Source organism: Martes martes, assembly GCF_963455335.1.
Source record: "Martes martes genome assembly, chromosome: 2".
NCBI lineage: Eukaryota > Metazoa > Chordata > Mammalia > Carnivora > Mustelidae > Martes > Martes martes.
In genome coordinates this window covers 45,950,259-45,973,293 of record NC_137889.1, presented here as the reverse complement: position 1 = coordinate 45,973,293, position 23,035 = coordinate 45,950,259, and the positions used below count along the sequence as shown (strand labels likewise).

At 55.7% G+C, this 23,035-nt stretch overlaps 2 protein-coding genes across 6 annotated transcripts; one reads left to right on the top strand and one right to left on the bottom strand.

Moving 5' to 3' along the window:
• Positions 1 to 1,732: 1,732 nt before the first annotated feature.
• On the top strand, positions 1,733 to 4,983 carry NUDT18 (nudix hydrolase 18). 3 transcript variants are annotated; one of them, XM_080797125.1, is made up of 3 exons: positions 1,733 to 2,027; positions 2,976 to 3,125; positions 3,404 to 4,983. In XM_080797125.1, the coding sequence occupies exons 2-3, from the start codon at positions 2,981 to 2,983 to the stop codon at positions 3,997 to 3,999; spliced, it is 741 nt and encodes a 246-aa protein (XP_080653251.1). In that variant the 5' UTR covers positions 1,733 to 2,027; positions 2,976 to 2,980; the 3' UTR covers positions 4,000 to 4,983. The 3 variants fall into 3 exon arrangements, with proteins under 3 accessions (XP_080653251.1, XP_080653250.1, XP_080653252.1); XM_080797124.1 differs by having other exon boundaries at positions 1,749 to 2,027; positions 2,912 to 3,125; XM_080797126.1 differs by lacking the exon at positions 1,733 to 2,027 and adding an exon at positions 2,738 to 2,823 and having other exon boundaries at positions 2,912 to 3,125.
• An 880-nt stretch (positions 4,984 to 5,863) lies between these two features.
• Positions 5,864 to 23,017, bottom strand: FHIP2B (FHF complex subunit HOOK interacting protein 2B). Of its 3 annotated transcripts, XR_013966398.1 has the most exons (18): positions 22,883 to 23,017; positions 18,728 to 18,806; positions 15,858 to 16,030; positions 12,317 to 12,421; positions 12,099 to 12,221; positions 11,649 to 11,876; positions 11,348 to 11,544; positions 10,955 to 11,063; positions 10,656 to 10,732; positions 10,120 to 10,309; positions 9,469 to 9,614; positions 9,244 to 9,372; positions 8,984 to 9,074; positions 8,613 to 8,756; positions 8,121 to 8,261; positions 7,799 to 7,899; positions 7,110 to 7,560; positions 5,864 to 6,323 (listed from the first exon to the last, which is right to left on the bottom strand). XR_013966398.1 is itself a non-coding variant. In XM_080796509.1 (17 exons), the coding sequence occupies exons 1-17, from the start codon at positions 22,925 to 22,927 to the stop codon at positions 7,428 to 7,430; spliced, it is 2,211 nt and encodes a 736-aa protein (XP_080652635.1). In that variant the 5' UTR covers positions 22,928 to 23,017; the 3' UTR covers positions 5,866 to 7,427. The 3 variants fall into 3 exon arrangements, 2 of the variants coding, with proteins under 2 accessions (XP_080652635.1, XP_080652636.1); XM_080796509.1 differs by having other exon boundaries at positions 5,866 to 7,560; XM_080796510.1 differs by lacking the exon at positions 12,317 to 12,421 and having other exon boundaries at positions 5,866 to 7,560.
• Positions 23,018 to 23,035: the final 18 nt, after the last annotated feature.

Genomic DNA, 23,035 nt, shown 5'->3' with positions numbered 1-23,035 from the left:
GACCTCATTCTCTCTCAAATCATCCCTGGGAGGCAGAAAGGAGTCTGAGACCAACGCTGTCCCCACTTCACAGATGTGAAAACCAATGTGCGGACACTCACACACAACAAGTATGTTGACAAGTTGCTCTGCAGTCCCCGGGGCCAAACTCGGCCCCACGAGTTCCAGCGTTTGGGAGGAGAGGGGTCTTGGATAGGGCTGCGGTCAGCAGTATTCGCCAAGTGGCTCAAAAGCTTGTGGGCCCAGCAGGGATGCCCTACCACCTACCACAGGGCCCTGCCCCCAGGGAACTTGCTGTCAATTTCCTATGTAAGAGAGACCTGAGGAGGTCAGTCTGGTGTGGCTGGAATTCCTGAGAGTACAGTTGGGTGGTGGTCCTGTAGTCATATTTCATGACAGTGGGCCTTTGTGTGGCAGCAACAAGTGCTGTGGCCCGGAGGTTCCCCCGGAGGGCCAGGCTGCCTGGTCACCATGACCTGCTCTGGACAGTCTACAGAGCTCTTCCTGTGATGTCTCACCTCCCCCAACATCCCTGTGGAAGAAAGGCTATTATGAGCCTAGTCTACAGATAAGGAAACTGAGGCCCACAACTCATCCAGAGGCTCAGAGCCAACCAATAAGCTGTGGCCGGGCATCTGGATCCAAGTCCAATGCTTTGTCTACACCTTCCCGAAAGGAAGGTGCACAAAGCTGGCAGGAGGGAAAGGGGAGGCCCAATTGAGGACAAGGAGCCCAGACTTGGCTGGCTTCACAGTTTCACTCCAGTTGGCCCTGCATTCCTGTCCTGACAGTGGGTTAAAGGAAGCTCTGAGGAGGAAAGGTCAGTCAGGGAGAGAAGTCGGAACTCGCCAAAACAACCCACACCCTGCTCTCAAAGCGCCAGGCCACTAGGTGATGTGAGCTGGGTGTGTATGTTGAGGGGGTGGGCAAAGATGAAGGAGCAGGACCTGGTCCCTGCCCTCCCAGGGCTCTCAGTCTGCAGTGGAGAATGCCCTAAAACTGCGTGGGAAATGCAGTGGACAAGGGGCCAGGGCACCGATGAAGGCTGGGCTGGCTGATTCCAGGCCCAAATCCCCTCCTCCCATGGCCAGCCACACCTTGACCATCCCAGCCCTGCTCCCTCTCTCCTCTGAGCACCTGTCAAACCTCTTGCTCAAGCCATTCATTTAGCACTTGGCTTATAACCCTCAGATGACTTTTTATTATATATTTATGCCCACCTCCCCAAGGTCAGACTCTCCTCCAAGGCAGGAGCTAATGTTCCCCCTGCCATGGTGACATGAGGTACATTTTTAGTGAAGAAAGGTTATTTGGGAAGTGATCGATTTGGGCCATGCCATGGTAGGTGTATGACCAAAGTTGAACAGTAGGTCCCAGCCGCGGCCCCAGGCCTCCGTGATGTCATCTGGGCTGTTGTGACGTCATCGTCGCGGGCCACAGTGGGGCTCCGCAGCCCGCAGGCAGGATGACGTCATCGTCGGAACCCGCGCGGACAAGTGCTTGCCGGAAGAATTAGCGAGGCTGGTGGCTAGAAATGTCCGGAGAGAGAGGCGGGGGTGGAGGGGTAACTGGTTAAGAAGCAGATGCGGCCCCGCGGCGCCCACCGCCCAGGCCCGGCTCCTAACCCACCGACTGGCCCCGCCCCCGCATTGACCGACGCGAGCCAGCCAATCCGGGCAGGCCGCGGTGACGCGTAGCCTATCAGCGGACAGGGCTCGCCGGGCGCTTCCGCATTCTCCAGCGCGTCTAGCCGGAGTCGGCAGGGGGAGGGGGCGAGGGCTGCGGACCGCTGTGGCACCCGTGTCCCACCCTGCCCTGCGTGGCCGGTCTGCGGGGGGCCCGTCTGCCGTCTCCCAGGGGACCCGATGGCCTCGGAGGGCCTGGCGGGGGCGCTGGCGGCGGTGTTGGGGGGCCAGGGGCTGAGTGTGCACAGCTGCGACTCGGAGCCGGCCGGTGAGCCCCTGGCGCCTGTGCGGCTGCGGAAGGACGTCTGCTACGTGGTGCTGGCCGTGTTCCTCAACGAGCAGGTGAGCGTCCGCCCGCCGGGCCCGGCGCCCGGCCTCCGCAGCGCGCAGCCAGCCCCGGTGGGGACAGAGGAACTGCCGGCAACAGCCACCACTTAGTGCGTGGTGCTTCCTAGTTTTGCAAAGCACTCTCACTCACACTTAACATCTGAGCCTCGTGCGACCCAGCCCTGAGGTTGTCCCTCTATCCTGAAGAGGCATCTGAGGCCCAGGAGCCTGTTCATTTCCTCCCACCAGGCCTCAGTGTCTTGAGAGGAGGCCTGTCCTGTTCCTCTTTCCCTGGAATCTAGCACAGTGCCTGCCGCTAGTGGGCCCAAAGATCTGCCCAGTGCCTCGGAGACCTCCTCTGAGTCCCATGGACAGTAATGGCACCACCTGTGCTTCTGTCAGACCTTCTGTCCCACTGTGTGGTGCTCTTTCTGAGCTCATCCTTGTGCAAGCTGCTGCAACGACAGCTAGAAGGGGCCAGGGCCATGGGTAGGAGCTGTATGGGGTGGGGGTGGGGGTGTTTCAAAGCCCAGGCCCCAGTGTGAGGCCCTGCCACAAACAGTTTGTAAATCACCAGGGGAGGTGAGAGATATACATAGAGACATATGGCATCTAGACATGAATCTGCAGGACACATGGCAAACCTCACCGTGGGGCCTAATCCCTAGCCCCTCAAACAGCTCCTGGGAATCTTAGCCCCTTTCTGAAATGGAAGTCTGAATGCAAAGAGGGATACGTTGCAGAGCGAGACAGCCGCGACCCCCAGGCACACAAGGGCCAGCTCCCTGGAGAGAGAGCTCAACCGTTTGAGGTGTGCACCAGTAAGGGGGTTTTTCCTGACTGTATTTGAGATGGGCTCTAGGGAAGGTTCCCAGCAAGGATCCTCTCTCTCCCCTTAGGATGAGGTGCTACTGATCCAGGAGGCCAAGAAAGAGTGCCGTGGGTCTTGGTACCTACCCGCAGGGAGAATGGAGCCTGGGGAGACCATCGTGGAGGCACTGCAGCGGGAGGTGAAGGAGGAGGCCGGGCTTCACTGTGAGCCTCTGACATTGCTGTCTATGGAGGAGCGGGGTCCCTCCTGGATTCGCTTTGTGTTCCTCGCTCGAGCCACGGGTATGGCCTGCCTATTTGGCAGTTTGGCGGGGGGAGGGGGTGGCAGCTGACACCTTTCCCCCAGCTTGTCCTCTAGTGAGAAGAGCCCCCAGTCTGTCTGGTACACGCCTGGCATCTCCAGCCTGAGGATGTGACTCCCAGCCCCTACCAATGCCTACCAGCCCCTACCCTGGGGTGGGTCAGGGCTCGAATGCCTGGGTGGCCGTTTAATCTGCCAGACCGGGCACTTCTCTCAACAGAGACCCTTTCCCCCACCCCATCCTCAACATCTCCTCCAGGTGGAATTCTGAAGACTTCCAAGGAGGCGGATGCAGAGTCCCTGCAGGCTGGCTGGTACCCACGAACCTCCCTGCCCACTCCACTGCGAGCCCAGGACATTCTGCACCTGGTAGAGCTGGCTGCCCAGTACCGGCAGCAAGCCAGGCACCCTCTTCTTCTGCCCCAGGAGCTTCCCTGCAGTCTGGTCTGCCAGCGGCTCGTGGCCACCTTTACAAGCGTCCAGACAGTGTGGGTGTTGGTGGGCACAGGGGGGATGCCTCACTTGCCCATCACTGCCTGCGGCTTCACTCCCATGGAGCAAAGGGGTGGCATCAAGATGGCCATCCTGCGGCTGCTACAGGAGTGTCTCACCCTGCACCACTTGGCGGTGGAGACCAAGGGGTTGCTTGGACTGCAGCACCTGGGCAAAGACAATGCAGATGGCATCTGCTTGAATGTGCTGGTGACTGTGGCTTTTCGGAACCCAGGGATGCAGAGTGAGCCCCCAAAGGTTCGGGGTGAGAACTTTTTCTGGTGGAAGGTGATGGAGGAAGACCTACAAAGCCAGCTCTTACAGAGGCTTCAGGAATCATCTGTTGTCCCAGTCAACAGATAGGAAGGTGCAAGGAGCTGGGCACCTGTGCCCCCCACCCCACCACAGCCCTGCCTTCCTTTGGGGAGGCAGGAGGTTGGCAGTCAGGGGTTTTGTTGCATTGGGAGCAGGTGATTCTCCTAGTTCTCAGGGTAATTTCCTTCTCTGTGGAATAGGTCCCTACAGTACACCGAAAGGACAGTGCCTTTAATCAAACAAGAAGGTCAGAGCTCAAGGATCTAATTGCCCTGTGGGCAAGATGAGGGCACTACTCCCTAGGGGGATGTGGGAACTTTCTGAACCCGAGAGGGCATCTACTCATCATTTTCCATGCTTGCCTCAGTAAAGGCCTACATCTGGATTCTCATGCACTTATGAACATGGACTTGGGGTGCTGGGGGAGGTTGTTCCAAGGGAGTGGGCTCCATGCTGAGTAAATAGGTGGTTCTTGCTTTGCCTTCCTGCCTAAATATCTCTGTGGGGAGGAAGTGAGCAGGAAGCTTGGGGGGGGGGGAGAGACTGCATCAAAAAAGAAGCTCCTCCCCTTGTCCCACCACAGCCACCCACGTCTTCCCAGACAGCAAGCTGGTGTCCCAGACTGCAGGTGACTGGGGCTGGCGGGCTTCCTGCCATCCACCATAGCCTCTGTGGCCCACTGGGGCTCTTTCTCTGGCCTGCCAGGGTGGGATGTGTCCACCTCCCCTCCAGGGTTTGAACCGTGAGAATACCGGAAGCTTCAGGTGGGCAAGGGGTCATATAGGAAGAGCTGGTCCTGCCTCTTGGCAGAGTTCCATCTCCTTGAGCTTCCCCGTTCCCTCCCTGCATCACTCTGCTGGCCTCCAGGCTCCTGCCTTTCTAGAACTCCAACCCAAGCTCGACCATAACCCTTTATTCATTTCTGCTCAGCCCAGTAGAATCATGATAAAAACTCTTTTTTAAAGAGAACTTGACTAAAACTTAAGGGAAAACCATAGGGAGTGAACAAAGAAAATATACTGTGTGCTACTCACTGCGTGTAATACAGATTTCTGGTTCTGAGCAAGGGAACACTTGTCTAGGCTTCCCTTCTGAGGTAACTCCACTCTGACACTGATCGACCAGGATAAGGCTCCCTTTCCTTTCTTGTGCCCTCTGAGGACAAACATCTCCTACATGATGGAATCAAACACTTTCTCTTTGGTTCCCTTCTCTTAGCATCTGAGGGACCAACCAGTCCACATCCCTGTCGAAGGGCAACCTTTGTTCTCACTTTATTTAGCCTATAGTGGTTTTCAACCCTGCCCATTAGAATCACCTGGAGAACTTTAAAAACAATTCTGGGCCCACCCCTGAGACACGGATTCCACAGGTATTGTGAAAAGCAAACCAAGTGATTCTGACTCGCACAGAGGTAAGAAGCACTCATCAGCCCTGTCCGAGTTTTCAACTTGCTGTGTCCTGGAGTTGTCTCAGCTACCTTCCCAAGGGCATCCCCCACAGACAGACAACTTGGGATGGGTTTTTAAAACAGGAGTTCCACTAAGGCATTCACACAACTCAGAATGTAAACACCCCCAAATGAGACTTGCGTACAGATGTTCCAGATGGCCCGTTCTTCCCCAGTGTCTCCAGGGCTAGCTGGCTCTCAGCTGTAGGTAAGCTGGGCAGAAAGTGTTGCTTGGCCAAGAAAGGGCCTGGTTCCTGGCAGGCGCTGGGGAACATCGGATGTGCTCTGCCAGAGCCTGTCTCTATTTACCACCCCCATCGCTACCCCCAACCCCCGACACCCAGCACACCACCTCCCTCCGCTCCAGCGCTGGAAAAGCAGTTGGTCTTTCTTGGGGAGGCAGATGGGCCTGAATGAGCAGTGGAGTCCCGTGCAGGAGGACACGAAGGGTGGAGAACAGGGCTGTATCTATGCAAACCTTTTATTGCTGTGTCGTCTGGGGGCACATCTCAGGGGGAACACAAGGGCGAATGCTGAAGGGGAGGGAGGAGGGGAGTATCCGTGACTCCCGGACGCTCAGCCGTTTTTGGACTTGAGGAGTTCAGACCCAGCATGCCCCATGAGCTGTGCTCTCCCGTCCCACGCCAACACCCACGTGCGCACACACACATGCACACACACGCATGGTGTCCTTCAGAGCCGCGGCAGCGTCCTCCCCAGCTTGGAGGAATGCAGGAGAGGGAGAGGTCACCGAGTTCCTCCTCTTCCATGTCACCTCCTGGCAACCCGAGGCTGGCTTTTAGAAGCGGCACAGGCAGGAAAAGGAAGCGAAAGGGGCTCTGGCCTGCTGCTCCTTGCCCAGGAGCGAAGCCAGCAGCTGCAGTCCCGCTGTGAGGTAATGCCTGGCGCCGCCTGTGTGTTCCTGCAGGTTGAGACAGATTCAGGCCGGGTGGGGTGGCAGCCCCAGCCATGAAGGGCACGCAGGGAGAACAACACTACGACTGGCTGCCGGGCCCCAGCGCCCCCCCGCCAGGCCTTGGGGGCCTGGGGTCAGGTGGGCATCCTGGCCGCGGTCTGTCCCGAGCTCCCCAGCTTCCTAGGGAGAGGAGTCCATCGAGGATGCTGCAGGCTGCGTGGAGCGCTGAGGGCCGGGCCTGGCCTCCCCCGGTCTCTGAGCCCCTCTGCCCAGGTGTCGAGGGCCTGCCGAGACGGGTTCAGAGGCGCCAGGGAGAAAACCAGCTGGAGCTGGAGCCTGGCACCCAGCCCCCCGCCCCCCCCTTCCCAAGCCCTCTGCCGCCCTGGCTGCAGTCGCACCAAGGCGCTCATTAGCAGCGGCCCCCGCCCGGGCACGGAACACGCTCTGGCTCTTGGCCATGAGGCGGTTGGGAATTTTGCAACAGTCTCCAGGAGGGCTGGGCAGGGAGAGTGGGCTTCCCCTGTCATCCGCTGCCCCTTCGCCATGGATTAAGCCAAGAAGGCAGAAGAAAAAATGTCAAGTTTCAGCAGTGTCTGTGGTACCCAGCGTGACAGAGACAGGGCTCCTGCGCCCCCATCTCTCTGGGCTTGCAGTCCTAACCAGCCTCAGAGCCATCACTCATTCCTCTCTGTGCCCTGGAACTGAGCCACAGGCCTTGGCCCTGGCCAGGAATGGCCTGTAGACTCGGGGGTCAGGCACAGAACACGTGAGGGTTTGGGTCTGGGTGCTCACCTGGCGATCACCCAGCTCCCCCGAGAGGGCCCCGAGGACACCATGCTGTCTGGGAGGCCATCTCTTTTGCTCCTTGGCTTCTGGTACCTTGGAGACCCACTCCCTAAACTCAGTCTCGCGTGGCTGACAGGCCAGGATCTTCCTGAGTCCACCTGGGAGTGGAAGCCCAGGCCTCCCCAGAGGCAGAGGTGCCTGGGATGCAGAGAACATGGAGCCAAGTCCCAGCCTGGGAGGCAGGCGGTGGCGGCAGTGCCAGGTGGGAGGCGGCTCTTGGGCCGAGGTGTGCACAGAAGTCTCCCTTCCTGTCCTGCTCCTGGCTCAGACGTGCCCTTCTCTGGGAGGGTGCAGGTGAGGACCATGCGGGGGGAACTTGACAAAAGCGATGGCAGCCAGCTCCTTGCAGAATTCCTCAAGAACCACCACGCCCTGGAGGAGAGTCTGGTGGTCCAGCCTGAGGGAGACAGCACGGTGGTGGTGGGGTCACAGCTGAGAGGCGATGGGAGTGTGCCCAATATGACATCCCAGTGTCCATGAGGCACATTCTTAGTGGCAGACACCCTGAGTGAAGACAGAGCCCAGCAACGGGCCCTCTTTGCACCCCTGGCCCGTGCTCCTCTCACTCTCCTTGGGCAGTCTGCCTTCCCATCCTAGGATCCCTCCTCAGGCACCCATCGCCCTCAGTTACTTACTGCTCCCCTGGGACCTGACCCATCAGCTGCTTGCGCACCAGGAGCAGTTTGCCCGAGAACTGGGGTACCCTCTGAATTCTCTGCATCAAGTCCCCGATCACCTAGAGTGGGAATGAGACGCGACTGGGGTGGGGGCTGGTGACACTCATGCAGGGTCCCCTAGCTCTGCTGCAGCACAGTGGAGGAGAAGGGTGTGTGTGCCTGTGCATTCCCCTGGAGCTGTCCGGAGTACCCACTCCTGCGGCTCCCACCCCGCCCCATCCTGATCCCCTCCCTCCCTGCAGCCCCACCGACACACACCTCTGGGCTCCGGCATCCTTACCCTGACGAGCACAGAGAACAGACTCCTGCAGCCAGGGGCCAGGTTGATGTAGGGATCTAGGAGGTACTCGTGGATAAGGGGGTGGGGGAAGAGGGCAAGCCGGGACAGGACTGAGGTCACTTGCAGGTTCAGGCTGTATGGCTGTAGGAACACAGTGGACAAGCCGAGGGTTGGCAGGGGGCCACGAGCATTTTTGCACTCCCCCAGCAAGGCGCCTGGCCAGTGTGAACGTGTGCGGGGGTGGGAGTCTCACGTGATGTGTGTGTGTGTCATGGATTCCCTGGGGCTGAGGGCCAGAACATGTTAGGGCGTGTGGAGCAGAGGCAAGATGGGGCTTCCCGCCTGGAGAAGGGGGAGGGGTGGGGGAAAGGGGTATGGAGCTGAAGAACCAAAGAAGACTCTAATACCCACCCCCACCCCCTCCCAGGGCACCTGCCTGGAGTTCTCCCATGGGCCCTCACCCTGTAGCCGGGGCCCAGTCCCATTGGCTACCTGTTCCAAAATCCGGGACATGCGGTCAAACAGCATTCGGAGGAAGTGACCCTCAAAGAAAGGCCGTTCAGGCTCATGAGGGTCCAGGGGTGTGGGGCCCAGGGGCCAGCCCCAAGGGGCAACTCGGGAGCTGCACTCCTGGAACTGAAACAGGAGTGAGAGTTGAGGAGGTGGGCCCAGGGGTGAGGAGGTGGGCCCAGGGGTCAGGAGGCTCCCGAAGACCGAGGGAACCACGGAGGAAGGGTGGACTCGAGGCTCTTGGCCGGAGCAGGGAGCACCTTGGGCAGATCACAGAGGGAGAAGGTGGAGTTTATCAACACCCCAGCTTTGAGGGACAAGAAGTGGGCGTTGGTAGAGGCCTCAACACTCACCAGTCCATAAGCATCGTGGACGTATGTGTCATATCCGGTCTCTTCTAGGAAAGCCGAGGTCTTGGCTTCCTCAGGAACCAGGCAGAGGAAACTGAGACACAAGACCCTAGGTGAGGAGGGGCACTGCCTGGGCCGCCCTGCTCCTCCCCACTCCACCTCCAGCTCTGAGGGAGCACTGCCTCCTGGCCTGCGCCTCGTCCAGGCTACGGCCAAAGACAGAACAAACCTCAAGTGGCTGAGATTTCCGGACGGCTCCCTACCTGTTGACGATCTCAGTCACTGCTGTTTTGCCATCCGAGTTGGTGGCAGGGGCTGGGGGAGGCTTTGTGGAGGGTTGAAAGCTGGAGTTGAGGAAGCCGTCTGTGAAGTAGGGGTCTTCCTCCAGATCTCTGTGGCACCAACGAATGAATGAACAAGTGCAGGGGTGTGGGGGGCCGTGAGGGTCACCGGCCTGAGGCCTCCCAGAGGCACAGGGTTCCACTTACAGGGTGTCCTCGTAGCTCTCGGGCTCGGGTGAGCCCCGGGCCACATAATGGCGGCCCTCCAGGTTGCACAGGACCAGGCTGTGGATGACCTGCTCGTGCGGCTTCTGCAGCAGCTCCTCGAATAACCGCAGGGTGGTGATGCTGATCTGGGTAAGAAAGGATCAGCGGGACCCCGGTTCTAGTGGTCCTGGGAATTGCTCACTCAGATAAGAAAAGAGCAGGCGGCAGGTTTTGGGGGGAGTGGGGGGCAGTCCTTTGGGGGAGTGCTGGTCTGGGAGCTGAAAGTCTGCCTGGTTCCGGTTCTGTTACTAATTTGATGTGTGTTATCAAGTGAGCCAACTGGCTTTTCTGTCTGTTTCCATGGCTGAAAAAGAATAACCGCCTCACCTTGCTCGGAGTAGGTATAAGCCTCAAACAAGCCAAGTGAATATGAAATAGGTTTGGAAAATAGAAAGTCACATGGCAAGCATCTGGTCACAGAAAATCACTGTGTGACAAAAGCAGTCAGTTTTTGGGGGGTACGCATTTCAGTGCCTCAAAGGCAGTACCACCTGGTAAGCTAATGCAAGAGGGCTGAAATGCTCAGGGGATCCCTTGAGCAGGGGTTGGTTGGTAGGAGCCAGAAGGATGACACCCCTCTCCCCGCCTCACCTCGTCTGAGAGGTGGTCGCAGTGCCCGATGAGGTGAGCACACAGAGTGCGGGGGCCGTCGTCGGGGGCTGCAGGCTGTTGGTCTGTGCCCAGGAGGAAAGCCACAGCCTCTCGCAGCAGCACAGGGGAGCGGAGCTGACGCAGCATGGCCGTGAGCAAGGCGGTGGAGGTCAGGACACTCTGCTCAGAGCTACAGGGAGAGAGCGCTGAGCCAGGCCTGGGGGCTGAGAGCCAGGTGGGGGAGGGCCAGGAGTAAATGAATGTGGGGGTAACAGAACCCTTTCCTGGTTTCCTTCTGCCTTGGCTGGTATTTCTCTGTTTGCTCCCTAGCTCTCCTGAGGTCCTGGAGTCAGCCCACGTGGCTCTGAGCCACCTGTGTGTCAGGAGGCCAAGCCCGGCAAACATTAACCATGGACCTGCAGACCCACATTACTCTGGCCAAGGAGTCCCTGGCCTTAGGGATGGGTAGGGGCCCGGTGGGGTGAGCAAATGGGTCCAGACCATGGCCAGCCCCAGGGAACGGGACACCGACTTACACATGCAGGAGGTGGAGCTGCAGAATCTCCACGAAAAACTTCTCAGCCACAGCCTTTGCCAAGGCCTCGGCAACCACCTAGGTGCCAAGGACATGTCTTAAGCACATTTTACCTCCATGACAGTTTTCCACTGAGAAACTACCGTGTCCTTGCACAGTGTCTAACACGATAGGCAGGCCGAGGGCCCTGCCTAGCTCCTGAGAGGCCCACTGGGTCCTCAAGGTGGACACAGGGAAGGGAGTGGGGTCAACCGCAGGGCACCCCCAAAGAGGGCCCCATTGGGGCCCACCCCTGCTCACCGTGTGTGCCTCTGTGATGAGGTGGTCACAGTAATCAAACCAGCCCAAAAAGGCAGCCAAGGCCTCCTTGCCAGGGAAGGAAGCTTCATCAGATGGGGCACTGGGCAACCTGAGGGGGAGCAAGGGAGGGGCTGTGAGGCGTGCCTCAGGGATGTTCCGGAATCTGGGCCCCTTCTCCCTGCAACCTCTGTGGCCAGTGCTGGGCAGAAGAAGGAGGGGGGAAGCAAAAGTGATGTTCCCTTGGAGGGAAAGCCCGTGAGGATGGGCTGTGCCCTCTGGAAGAGGGTGGCCAGCAGGGGTCCCCAACCCTCCTAGAAAACCAGAGGACAGGGAGGGCTTCTAGCCACTTAAGAAATAGCCCAACCCAGCTTCCCCCCACCCCCAAGCGCCTACCTCCAGCTGATGCCCTCTAGTGCGGCAATGTCCGCTGGGTCCAGGAAGGGGGGCAGGGACTGGTATAGCTGGCAGAGGTGCTCGGCGACAACACGGCAACAAGGGCTGCTCTGCACCAGGTAGGTGGCAGCGGCAGGCGAAGCCACACTTACCAGGAGCAGCAGGTTCTCCTGCGCCTTCAGAGCCACCCGACCTTTCTATGGGACAGGGTCACGACTTCAGGGACATACATCTGAACCCCTGGGTCCCCTCCCAGCAGTTCGCCCTCCTCGTCCCTGCCCACTGTCTTGGCGGCTGGCACCTTGCTCCTGCACAGCCCGATCAGGGCGGTGATGAGGTTGCTTTCCCCAACCACTCCTTCTGGCTCCTCCGTCTCAGCAGGCAGCTGTGAGCTCAAGGCCCGGGCCCCGCACGGACTCATGTCAGGAGCCTTGCTGCAGGAGTGGTCCTTGTCCTGCACACTGGCGGCCTCTCTAGGCAGGGTGGTGGGCTCTTTGGATGACTTCTTCCTACTGACCATCTTTTTGCCCTGCAAAGGTCGGGTGAAACCATGTCACGGTGCAGACCATCGCCCAGGATGCTCCACTGGGAAGGCGGGATGTGCTGGCTGTCAGGGCCTCAGCATGGAGCTGGAGGGGAAGCTGCCTGGGCGCCTGAGGACCTGCTCCACCCTCTGCTTCCTCAGAAGGGCCTCAGAGGCCTGCCCTGCAGTCTGTGCCCTCCCACCCCTGTTCCTCACAGAGGTGCTCACTTCCAGGATGTAGGTGAGCAGGGCTGGGTCCTGTTGGATCTTGGAGCAGAGCACGGTGGTGAACTGTACCTCCTCCTTTTCTGTTTGGGATCCAGGAACTGTCCCACCAAGTCGGAGAAGCTTCTAGAAGGGAAGAAAATTAAAAACAGAGAAGAATGGGGTAGCAGGGAGGAGAGAAGGCTTGACTTCAGACCCTCCCTGGTCTCCTGGTCCCTCACCTGCACAGGCCTGTGGACGTTGAGGTAATGCAGGAGGGGGTGCTGTACCTGGGCCAGAACCTTGCTGAAGAACTGGAACACCTGCTGTCGCATCCCTGGGGGGTACTGAGGGTCAAGGTGCAGAGTGCCCGTCAGAAGATGGAGCCCACCCACTGCAGGCACTGCTCCTCCCACCCCTCACCAGACCACAGCACCAGCCTCCCACGGTCAGTGCTCAGAGGGCACCTTTTCTGGAAGCCTCCTTCCCTCACTACAGGCACACCTCGAACACTTCGCTTCCAGACCACCGCAATAAAGCAAATATTACAACCAATGAATACTACAATAAAGCAAGTCAAATAAAGTTTTTGGTTTCCCAGTAAATATAAAAACTACATTTATGCTATACTGTGGTGTATTAATTATGCAATTGCATTATATCTAAACGGCAACATACATCACCTTAATTTAAAAATATTGCTACAGGGCACCCGGGTGGCTCAGTGGGTTAAAGTTTCTGCTCGGGTCATGATCCCATGATCATGATCCCATGATCCCATGATCCCATGACCCCCAGTGGGATGGAGCCCCACATCGGGCTCTCTGCTTGGCGGGGAGTCTGCTTCTCCCTCTCTCTCTGCCTGCCTCTCTACTTGTGATCTCTATCAAATAAATAAATAAAATCTTTAAAAAATATATTGCTACAAACTGCTAACCATCATCTGAGCCTTCAGCGAGTCGTAGTCTTTTTGCTGGTGGAGGCTCTTGCCTCTGTGTTGGTGGCGCTGACTGATCAGGGTGGTCGTTGCTGAAGGTGGGAATGGCTGCGGCAATTTCTTAAAATAAGACCACAGTGAAGTTGGCCACATGGATGGACTCTTGTTTTCATGAATGACTTCTCTGTAGCACCCCAAACTGTTTGATACATTTTACTCGCAGTAGAACTTCTTTCGAAACTAGAGCTGGTGCTCTCCAACCTGCAGCCGCTGCTCTCTCGACTATGTTCAAACAACGCTCTCAATCTTTGGTTGTCCGCTCAACAGTCTTCCAGCGACCTCCCCAGGAGCAGATTCCATCTCAGGAAACCTCGTTCCCTGCTCATCCACAAGCAGCAACTCCTCATCGGTTACGTGATCATGAGAGGGCGGCCACTCCGTTCCGTCTTCGGGCTCCACTTCCCATTCTAGTTCTCTCGCCCTTTCCCCCACACTTCCTCCCTGAAGTTGTGAACCCGCCACAGTCATCCGTGAAGGTTGCGATCAAATTCTTCCAAATTCCTGTTCATGCTGATATTTTGACCTCTTCCCGGGAATCACAAAGGTTCTTAATGGCACCTGGAACGGCGAATCCTCGCCAAGAGGCTTTCAATCTACTTTGCCCAAATCCATCCGAAGAGTCACCACCCGTGGCAGCCACAGCCTTACAGAAGCTGGTTCTTAAATAGTAAGACTTGAGAGTCCAATGATTCTCGATCCACCGGCTGCAGAATGGAGGCTGTGTCGGCAGAAAACGGTCACCTCGTTCCACAGCTCCCTCAGAGATGGTGCCCGACCAGGCGCCTTGTCAGGGAGCAGTCGTGTCGGGAAAGGGAGACGTTTTTCTGAGTGGTAGGTCTCGACAGTGGACTTAAAATGTTCCAGAAACCATGTCGTAATCTAAAGTGCTTCCGCCCAGGCTTCGTTGTCCCGTTTGCAGAGCACGGGCAGAGTGGGCTTAGCACCATTCTTCGGGACTCTGGATTTCCAGAATGGTCGACGAGCACTGGCTCCGACTTCAAGTCACCAGCGGCATGAGCCCCTAACTAGAGAGTCAGCCTGTCCTTTGAAACTTCGAAGCCGGGCGTGGACTCCCCCTCCAGCTGTGAGAGTCCTAGCTGGCGTCTCCCTCCAAGAGAGGCCATTTTATCCGCACTGGAAATCTGTCGCTCAGCGCAGCCTCCTTCAGCACCTATCCCCGCTGGATCTCCCGGAGAACTTGCGGCAGCGTCTACACCAGCACTGGCTGCTCACCTTGCACTCTGACGTCACAGAGACGGCTTCCTCCCTTACACCCCACCGACCCACTTCCCATAGCTTCCGCCTTTTCTCCTGAAGCTTCCGCACCGCTCTCAGCCTTCGCAGAACCGGAGAGACTCGGGGCCTTGCTCAGGATCAGGCTTTGGCTTAACAGAATGTCGAGGCTGGTGTGCTCGTCTATGCAGACCACTCAGACTTTCTCCACCTCAGCCATAAGGCTGTTTTGCTTTCTTATCGTTCACGTGTCCACCGGAAGGCACTTTGAATTTCCTTCAACAACTTTTCCTTTGCATTCTCAACCTGGCTGTTCGTTGTGTGGCCCGGCTTTTGGCCTATCTTAGCTTTTGACATGACTTTCTCACTAAGCTAAATCATTTCTAGTGTTTGATTTATTTATTTATTTTATTTTATTTTATTTTATATATTTTTAAAGATTTTATTTATTTGACAGATGGATCACAAGTAGGCAGAGAGAGAGAGGGGAGGAAGCAGGCTCCCCGCTGAGCAGAGAGCCCGATGTGGGACTCGATCCCAGGACCCTGAGATCACAACCTGAGCTGAAGGCAGAGGCCTTAACCCACTGAGCCACCCAGGTGCCCCTAATTATTTATTTTAAAAGATTTTATTTATTTATTTGACAGAGAGAGAGACCACCAGTATGAAGAGAGGCACATAGAGAGAGAGGGGGAAGCAGGCTCCCTGGTGAGCAGAGAGCCTGTTGTGGGGCTCGATCCCAGGACCCTGAGATTATGACCTGAGCCAAAGGCAGAGGCTTAACCCACTGAGCCACCCAGGCGCCCCCAGCTTTTGATTTAAACTGACAGACGTGTGACTCTTCCTTTCACTTGAACACTTAGAGGCCACTGTAGGGTTATTAGTTGGCCAGATTTCAATATTGCAGTGTCTCAGGTAATAGGAAGGCCCAAGGAGAGGGAGAAAAAGGGGGAATGGCTGGTCAGTAGAGCTGTCTTAGAGAGGCATTATTTGTGGTGCTCCCAATTATAATAGCAACATCAAAAATCACTGATCACATATCATCGTAAGAATATAATCACTAAGTTTGGAGTATTACCGGGAATTACCAACACGTGACACAGAGACATGAAGTGAACACACACTGTCGGAAAATGGCGCCAACAGACTTGCTCAAGGTACGGCTGCCCACAAAGTTCAACTTGTAAAAAATGCAGTCCTTGTGAAGCACCGTCAAGTGGAGCACAACCCAATAAGTTGTGCCCATCTTTGAAACTGGCCTCCCCACGCTAATCAGGTCCCCGTCCCGCTTCATTGCTCTCCATAACCCGTCATGGTTGAACAGACCATGCGCGGGCTCCCCTGATGACCCACCTCTCACTGACTAGAATTTCTGTGTTTTAACTGCTGCTGTGTCCGCAGCACCGAGGAGCCTGCCCGGCCCACGGCTGGTTCTCAGCACATCTTCGCTGAATGAACCCTGCCTGAACAATGGGAGTGTGTCCACCACACGATGTGACAGGAACATGGGTGGACGAGTCGGGAACGCAGGGGCTCCCCGGGGTCCTGCCCACCTCAGCCTTGCCCAGTGTGCACAGGGTCTCCAGGATTTTGTGCTGCAGTAGATACTCCAGACAGGGCCCAGCCTCGCCAGCTGCCGTCTGCTGCCTCTCCTCGTACACCAGGATGTCCAACATCTGCTTCAGCCGCCAGGGGATATCCGTTTTCTTGGCGGGGGTGTTTTCATCTAATAGGGATTCAGGAAACAAGGGTGAGTAGGGTGAAGAGGGGTTCTCTGGTTTGATGAGGTCAAGGCCCTGGGGCCTGTGGGGTGGAGAGAGACTGAGGGTACACCTGGTTTAAGGCCTGGTTCACAGTGGGCTTCGAACGAAGACCAGAGGAAATGGAAATTTATAGCTGGTGCCTCTATATTTATTTATTTTATTTATTTATTTTTTTAAAGATTTTATTTATTTGACAGACAGAGATTACAAGTAGGCAGGGAGACAGGCAGAGAGAGAGGAGGAAGCAGGCTCTCTGCAGAGCAGAGAGCCGGATACGGGGCTCGATCCCAAGTCCCTGGGATCATGACCTGAGCTGAAGGCAGAGGCTTTAACCCACTGAGCCACCCAGGCGCCCCTGGTGCCTCTATATTTAAAAAGACAAAAGACCTTTTGGCTGAGGCTCAGGATACAGCCCTCTGGCTGGGAACGTGTGCATACTCTAGAGAGGGAGATGGCATCATTTTTTCTGCTAACCCTGGGTCGTACGGGAGTGAAGGGTACATTGCTCTGGGCCTGACTGAGAAGCTGTAGGCTTGGGGGTCTCCATCCTAGAATCTGAAGTGGTCTCAGAGCAGCTTTCCGAGAGGTAAAGCAGCTTTCCTCCTGTCCTTTTTACACTCACAGGAGGCAGAAAGGAGAACTTTTTTTTTTTTTTTTTAACATAGGAGAAGAAAATCCGTGCATGACCACGAGTTCAGAGGCAAACCTGCTCCACTGTGCAAAGGTCTTGATGGAGAAGCAGAGGCTTTCTTGGTGAGAGTCTCAGAGACTGCATAAAGCAAATTTTAGTGCCTTGGGACAAGCCTTGGAGCACCCCCTAGCTTATTTTGAAAGCATTGGCTTTTGAACAACAGCTCACCTCACCCATCCTGGTACCCATGGTCTAGGGAGTGTTCTGGAAATTAATAGAATCAGGTTCCAGTGAAGCCCCAGGGGGACCTGAGTCAGTTCAGGATCTTTTCCTATGTCCTGGTAGATTGGGGCTCTCTATCAAGAGATCTTCAGTCTAAAAGGTACAGACTTCCGGGGCGCCTGGGTGGCTCAGTGGGTTAAGCCTCCGTCTTTGGCTCGGGTCATGATGCCAGGGTCCTGGGATCGAGCCCCGCATCGGGCTCTCTGCTCAGCGGGGAGCCTGCTTCCTCCTCTCTCTCTCTGCCTGCCTCTCTGCCTACTTGTGATCTCTGTCAGATAAATAAAAATCTTAAAAAAAAAAAAAGGTACAGACTTCCAATTAAAAGTAAATAAGACCTGGGCGCCTGCGTGGCTCAGGCGATTGGGTGTCCCAGTCCTGATTTTGGCTCAGGTCATGATCTCAGGGTTGTGAGAGCGAGCCCTGCATCAAGCTCTTGCTGGGTGTGGAGCCTGCTTAAGATTCTCTCTCTTTCCCTCTCTCTCACACCCCCCTGCTAAAAAACAAATAACAAAACAAAAACAAAAACAAAAAATAATAAATAAATAAGTTCTGAGAATGTTATATACACACAGTGATTATAGTAAAAGTATTGCATATTTGAAAATTGCTAAGAGTAGATCTTAAAAGTTGTCATCACAAGAAAAAAAAAAGAGTAACTAGTTAGGGTGATGGATATTAACTAGACTTACTGTATCGATCACTTCACAATATATCCATATATTGAATCAATAGGTTGTACCCCGAAGTTACATGATATAATGTTACATCAATTATACCTCAAAAAAAGAAAAAAAGCTCTTCAGTTTAAAGCCATCGCTCTCCACTGGGGGTGATTCTGCCCCCAGGACAATTTGGCCATGTTTGGAAAGACACGGTGGTTATGGCAATGGAGAAGGTGGAAGTCTGAGCTGCTGCTAACCATTCCACCGCACACCCCCAGAAGCCCGCCACCACAGAGAATGACCAAGCACAAACGTCAGCTGTGCCAAGATTGCAGAACCTGGTCTAAAAAGGACATTTAGGGGGTCCCTCAGAGTGTCCAAAGACTGCTTTTCAATTTCTCAGGCTGGCTCACGCTGGAAATCAAGTCTTCAGGAAGGGGGTAGGCTGGAATCAAACCCCAGTGTGAACCAGGATGTAGAAAGCCGGAGATGCAGGACGGGGTTACCTGGCAACCAGCACGCATCCACCAATACCAACGTACTGACTACAAAGCAGCCAATCGGATTCCGCCCCCTCAGGGAGTGCTCCTGCTGGGCCCAGAGCACCCGAAGCTTTGGCTGTCTGGGGTGTCAGCTAGGGGAGAAGGATCCAGACATGTTACATGCCTTGGCTTTTATTCTCCTCCTACCCTAGATTTCCATAAGGGAAATGCCCTCTGAGTTAGCTCAGGGGAAGGAGGAGGAATTGATCCTGTTTCTTTTCTTTTCATCAGTAAGCCCTGGGCATGGGCCCCAAGGACTGCAGGCCTGGACACTCTGCCTAGCTGGAAGCCAGGGGCAAGTGGGGCTCACCCTCTACCTTGCAGTCAGGTCAGTGACATGCCCGACTTCCTAGTCCCCACTCCTATCTCACACAGTTTCTCTCCCAAAAGGTCAGGGTGGGGCCAGCCCCCACTCTCCACTCAAGTGCAGCCCTTGTCACCCTCTCCAGGCCACATGCGTCTCTGCCTGGCATGGTGACACAGCCCACACCTTCCTCCCCACTGCCTGCAGGGCTCCCCTGGCCAGGGGAGACCGGGCCCCACCTGTACTTTCAATGTAGTAGTGCGTGATGCCCTTCCAGTGGTCCACAAAGGCCTCCAGCAGGTCAATGCTGGGCTCCCGCTGTGGAGAGAGCAGAGACACAGTGTAAGGAGCTGCCACTGTGACCACGGGCTCCGGTGCCACTGCCACTCATCACAATGGATGGTCCCCCATCTACCAGGGCTCAGGTCAGTGCCAGGCCCTGGAGGGGGTGCCAGATTCTTAAAGGGAGCAGGAACATGTTTTCTCCAGGATGATCTCTTGGCCCCTCTCCCAGCCCCCTCTCTCCCAGAGAGGCTGTGCTCCTGCTACACATCATGATTCCACAGTCCCTGGCCTGGGAGAGCTAAGAACATCGGTACGGAAGATGGACACAGAAAGAGATCATCTTAAGATGGTCATGCTACCAGAGAGGGATGCTGAGGAAAACAGGAGAGCGCCCCCAAAACAACAAAATCAAAATGACACACAGGGAAAACATGGCAAAGACAAAGCTTTCCGGACCCTCCCTGTCCGAGAGTCTGCACAAATCTGTGTTCAAGGCCATCGAAAGAATTTGTTCAGCCAGATGGGTAATGTTAGCATAATATTCATGAGGTGTCTTACTTAGAACATGCTTGCATCTTTTGTCCAAGGCCACAGGCTGCTGGACTTGCTGGGAAGGCGCAGCCTGGAGCCCCGAGGAATTCTATTTCTGCTATGAGCATTGCCCCTTTTCCAGAAGTTACCTCTTCATCTCCATACCAGTAACAACTGCTTTCCCCGAGAACTCCAGAAAAGAGCATTTATTCTCTTTCCTTGCAGAGTAAACGTTTACAGGGAAAAAATACGTAATCAAATAGTCCCTCACCACAGGTGCTCATTTCTACCTCTCTGTCTCTGTTCAGGCCACTCCTCGGCCCAGGAGGCCCTGTGTCACCCTACCCTTACCTAGAGCCAAACGGCCACCCATGAGGTCCAGCTGGTCTAGCTAAGGGCCACTGGCTCCACAAAGGCCTCACCAGAGTTCTTGGATGCATCTCTCTCTAACCTCACACTTCACAGCATCACAGAACTGTCTACTCCCATCGGTTCTTTTTTTTTTTTAAAGATTTTATTTATTTATTTGACAGACAGAGATCACAAGTAGGCAGAGAGGCAGGCAGAGAGAGAAGGAAGCAGGCTCCCTGCTGAGCAGAGAGCCCGATGCAGGGCTCGATCCCAGGACCCTGGGATCATGACCTGAGCCGAAGGCAGAGGCTTTAACCCACTGAGCCACCCAGGCGCCCCTACTCCCATCGGTTCTTGGCCTTTTGGCTAAGATCAAGTGCAGAACTGTCTACTCCTGATTCATTCAGGAAATCTCTTTTGAGTGCCTACTGTGTACAAGACACCGTGCTAGGTGCCGTAAGCAAAACAAGGCCATCGGAGACCCAGTGCCAGGGAGAATAGAATATGAAAAACGCCCCGAATAACTCAGCTGTAGGAAGTAGTGTGAGAATGTGGGACAGGTGGAAAGTAGCCCATGGGAAAAGAGCACTGGAACACGGAAGGCTTTACTGAGGTTACCCTGAAACTAAAACATGAGGAATGCAGTCCCAGGCCAATAATCAGAGATGAAGGCAAGACAGTTCCTGCGGAAAGAACTCTATAGAGTGTGTCTGGGACAAGGATGGATTGATTGATGAGTGTGGGGGCCTGTGAACATCGAGCCACTGTGTCAGGATTGGTTCTTGCAGGCGGAGGGGGAAGGGGCGGGGGGAGGGAGTTCAAGGACATTTGCTGAGCCATGTTTCAGGCAGGGTCCTCGGGCAGTTGTGTGTAGGAGATGAAGGCAGGAAGAATGGTTTAGAAGGCCATGAAGACAGGAGGAAGAAGCAGGAACACCAAATCAGAGGCTCTGAAACTCTCCCCCCAACCCTTGTCTTATCTTCTTTCATGGGTAGTTGTGGGGGGGCATGACCCTTACTGGAGCTTCACCTCCTATGGTCATTACAAAAACACCGTCCAAATGGAGCCAACGCATCGAACCACATCCTGTGTGAGACTATGATTGGGTGATTAGGGTCTTCCCTTCTACTAGACTGTGAGCTCCCTGAGGGCCCGGGTTCTGCGCGTTCTAGCTCTGCCTGCCCCTAAAGGGCTCTGCCACTAGTGACTACATTACATTTGTATTTACTCAATATCTCAGCAAACTCCTTTCAACATTCTTTCCATAGTTCCTTGTCTCAGGAAAGCCCTCTGGGCCTTGACTGGCACTAATCATCTTCCAGGGCTATGATGAGCTCTCATCCAGCCTCAAAATTCATTTACAGTCTCCTGAACCCTTACTCTGGGCTAACACTGAAAATGAACAATTCAGTGAGGACAGGAGACCCGGGAGAACACAGATGGTCAGCAGGCTATAATGAAACAAACTGTTAGAACAAAGCAAGGGGATCATCTTCCCCTGAATCTACTATTAATTATTATAGTTCCAAGGCCATTGTACCAAATGATTTATATTGAAGAGAAATTATTAAATTACTAATTGTTATCTTTGTTAATAATAATAAAGAATACTTTCTAAAAGAACTCTAACGATCACTATTCTGTTTTGTCAGAAGAGGGCAGGAAGGAGCACTCTTCCTCCCTTAACAAGGAGTCAAGGAACCAGCTGGGGTCTTAACCTGGAGACAGAGGCAGGGGAAGACCTATGCCCCTGACGTTGGGGGTGGGGGGGAAGAGGGGTACCCTCTCTCCTGACAGTTACACGGAGCCAGCCAAACTTCCCCGGCACAGTCTATGTAGCCTATACTCAGGGGCCAAAAATCACCTGCCTAAAAATGCCTCCTTTGATCACCAGTCCCTCCTCCAGCCTCTGAGGTTGAAATGCCCGCACTGGAAGCATTAGAAAGTCACTTCTCAGGACTAAGGCTCTCTCTGGCCCGTCTACCTGCCCTGTGTATGGAGCTTTCCCCGAGGGGTATGAAGTGGTCCATCACATCACTTTCTAAGATGACAGCTGTTTTGACTGGAGACAAAGAGGAGGGGAAGGCAAGATTATTCTGGAACCCCTCCCTAGGTGGGCTGCCCACGACTTCAGGAAGGGCGGGCTGGGACAGGTGGAGGAGAGGTGGGAGGAGCTTTTTACTTTCTTCACAAGTCTGATTAAGGCTGAGACTGTTCTCATTTATAATAAGCTCTGTTTTGGGGGGAGAAAGGAGGCGGAACACAAGGTTGTTTCTCCTAAGCAAGTCTGACAGAATATAGCAAATCAATCACTTAGAGGAGGGCTTCTACTTTGAGACAAAAGAACTGTTAACTTTATGGACAGATTCTTGGCAGGGTTACTTTGAACAGAAGGCATTCGGCCCCATTCTATCTAAACTGCACTTTTATCTTGCTGAATGAGGTGAACCCGCCTCTGACCAGCCTTCAACCCCAACAGATAATGGCAAACACAAGCGCTCCCTCATATGGCCGCCCCAAGGTCCCCCCATTGCTGGCCGCTCCTGACTCAAGGTCACTCTGGCCAGCGCGCGTGCGGTGTGAGACAACATTCTGGATACGCCCTGTGGCCCGCAGCAGGCTCCTTCCTGGGCCAGGCGCCCACCCACCCCTGGACTGTATATACACAGGCTTCCTGGGGACGTGGCCGATCTGGGCCGGAACTTCCCAAGTGGAGGCTGAGAACACACCGGCCTGACTGAGGTCTTGGGGTTGTCTGGGGGCTCAGAGGGAAGGGAAGAGGCATCTATTTTTCCAGCCCAGGTGACCAGGAAGGGAGGAGCGTGGGGGGGGCGGGGGGAAGGAGGACGGCAAAGAGCCTGGGCTAGGGACCTTGGGGAAGAAACTGCTGGGTGACAAGGGAGCCCTCTAGCACAGAAGAGTTTGGGAACTGGGAGCAGGAAAAATAGGAAGCCATTTGGGGAAAAGGGTTAGGGGCTGGGGCGATCTGGAGAGAAGCTGGGAGTAGGCGCGATCGGCAAGGAGGCCACGGGAAGCAGGAAGGGCTGTGCGGGAGGGGCGCGACCGGGGAGAGAGGGGGCTCCGCGAAAGGCCGCCGCGACCTGGGTGGGGGTCCCTTCCCCGAGACCGGCCCGCGCCCTCCGCCCGCCTGCCCGCCGGCTCCTCCTCCCGCCCCGCGCCCGCCCTTCCGGCCCAGGCCCCGTGCGCCCGGGCCTCCCCGGCCTCACCGCCCCCACGGCCTCCTGCAGCAGCGCCCCGAGCCGGCTCAGCATGGTGGCGGCCCGGCCCGGCCCGGCTCGGCTCCCGGGCGGCGGTGGCGGCGGTGGCGGCGGTGCGGCGGCGGAGCTCGCAGGCGGAGGCGGCCCCGGAGGCGCGGCGAG

Excerpts from the sequence above, each read along its gene's own strand:
- NUDT18 (XM_080797124.1), top strand. The coding sequence starts at position 1,866 with ATGGCCTCGGAGGGCCTGGCGGGGGCGCTGGCGGCGGTGTTGGGGGGC. Across the intron at positions 2,028-2,911 it reads CCGTGTTCCTCAACGAGCAG|GATGAGGTGCTACTGATCCA; the intron begins GTGAGCGTCCGC and ends CTCTCCCCTTAG. Across the intron at positions 3,126-3,403 it reads GTTCCTCGCTCGAGCCACGG|GTGGAATTCTGAAGACTTCC; the intron begins GTATGGCCTGCC and ends CATCTCCTCCAG.
- FHIP2B (XM_080796509.1), bottom strand. The coding sequence starts at position 22,927 with ATGCTGAGCCGGCTCGGGGCGCTGCTGCAGGAGGCCGTGGGGGCG. Across the intron at positions 18,807-22,882 it reads TGCAGGAGGCCGTGGGGGCG|CGGGAGCCCAGCATTGACCT; the intron begins GTGAGGCCGGGG and ends CTCTCTCCACAG. Across the intron at positions 12,222-12,316 it reads ACGTCCACAGGCCTGTGCAG|AAGCTTCTCCGACTTGGTGG; the intron begins GTGAGGGACCAG and ends CTTCCCTTCTAG.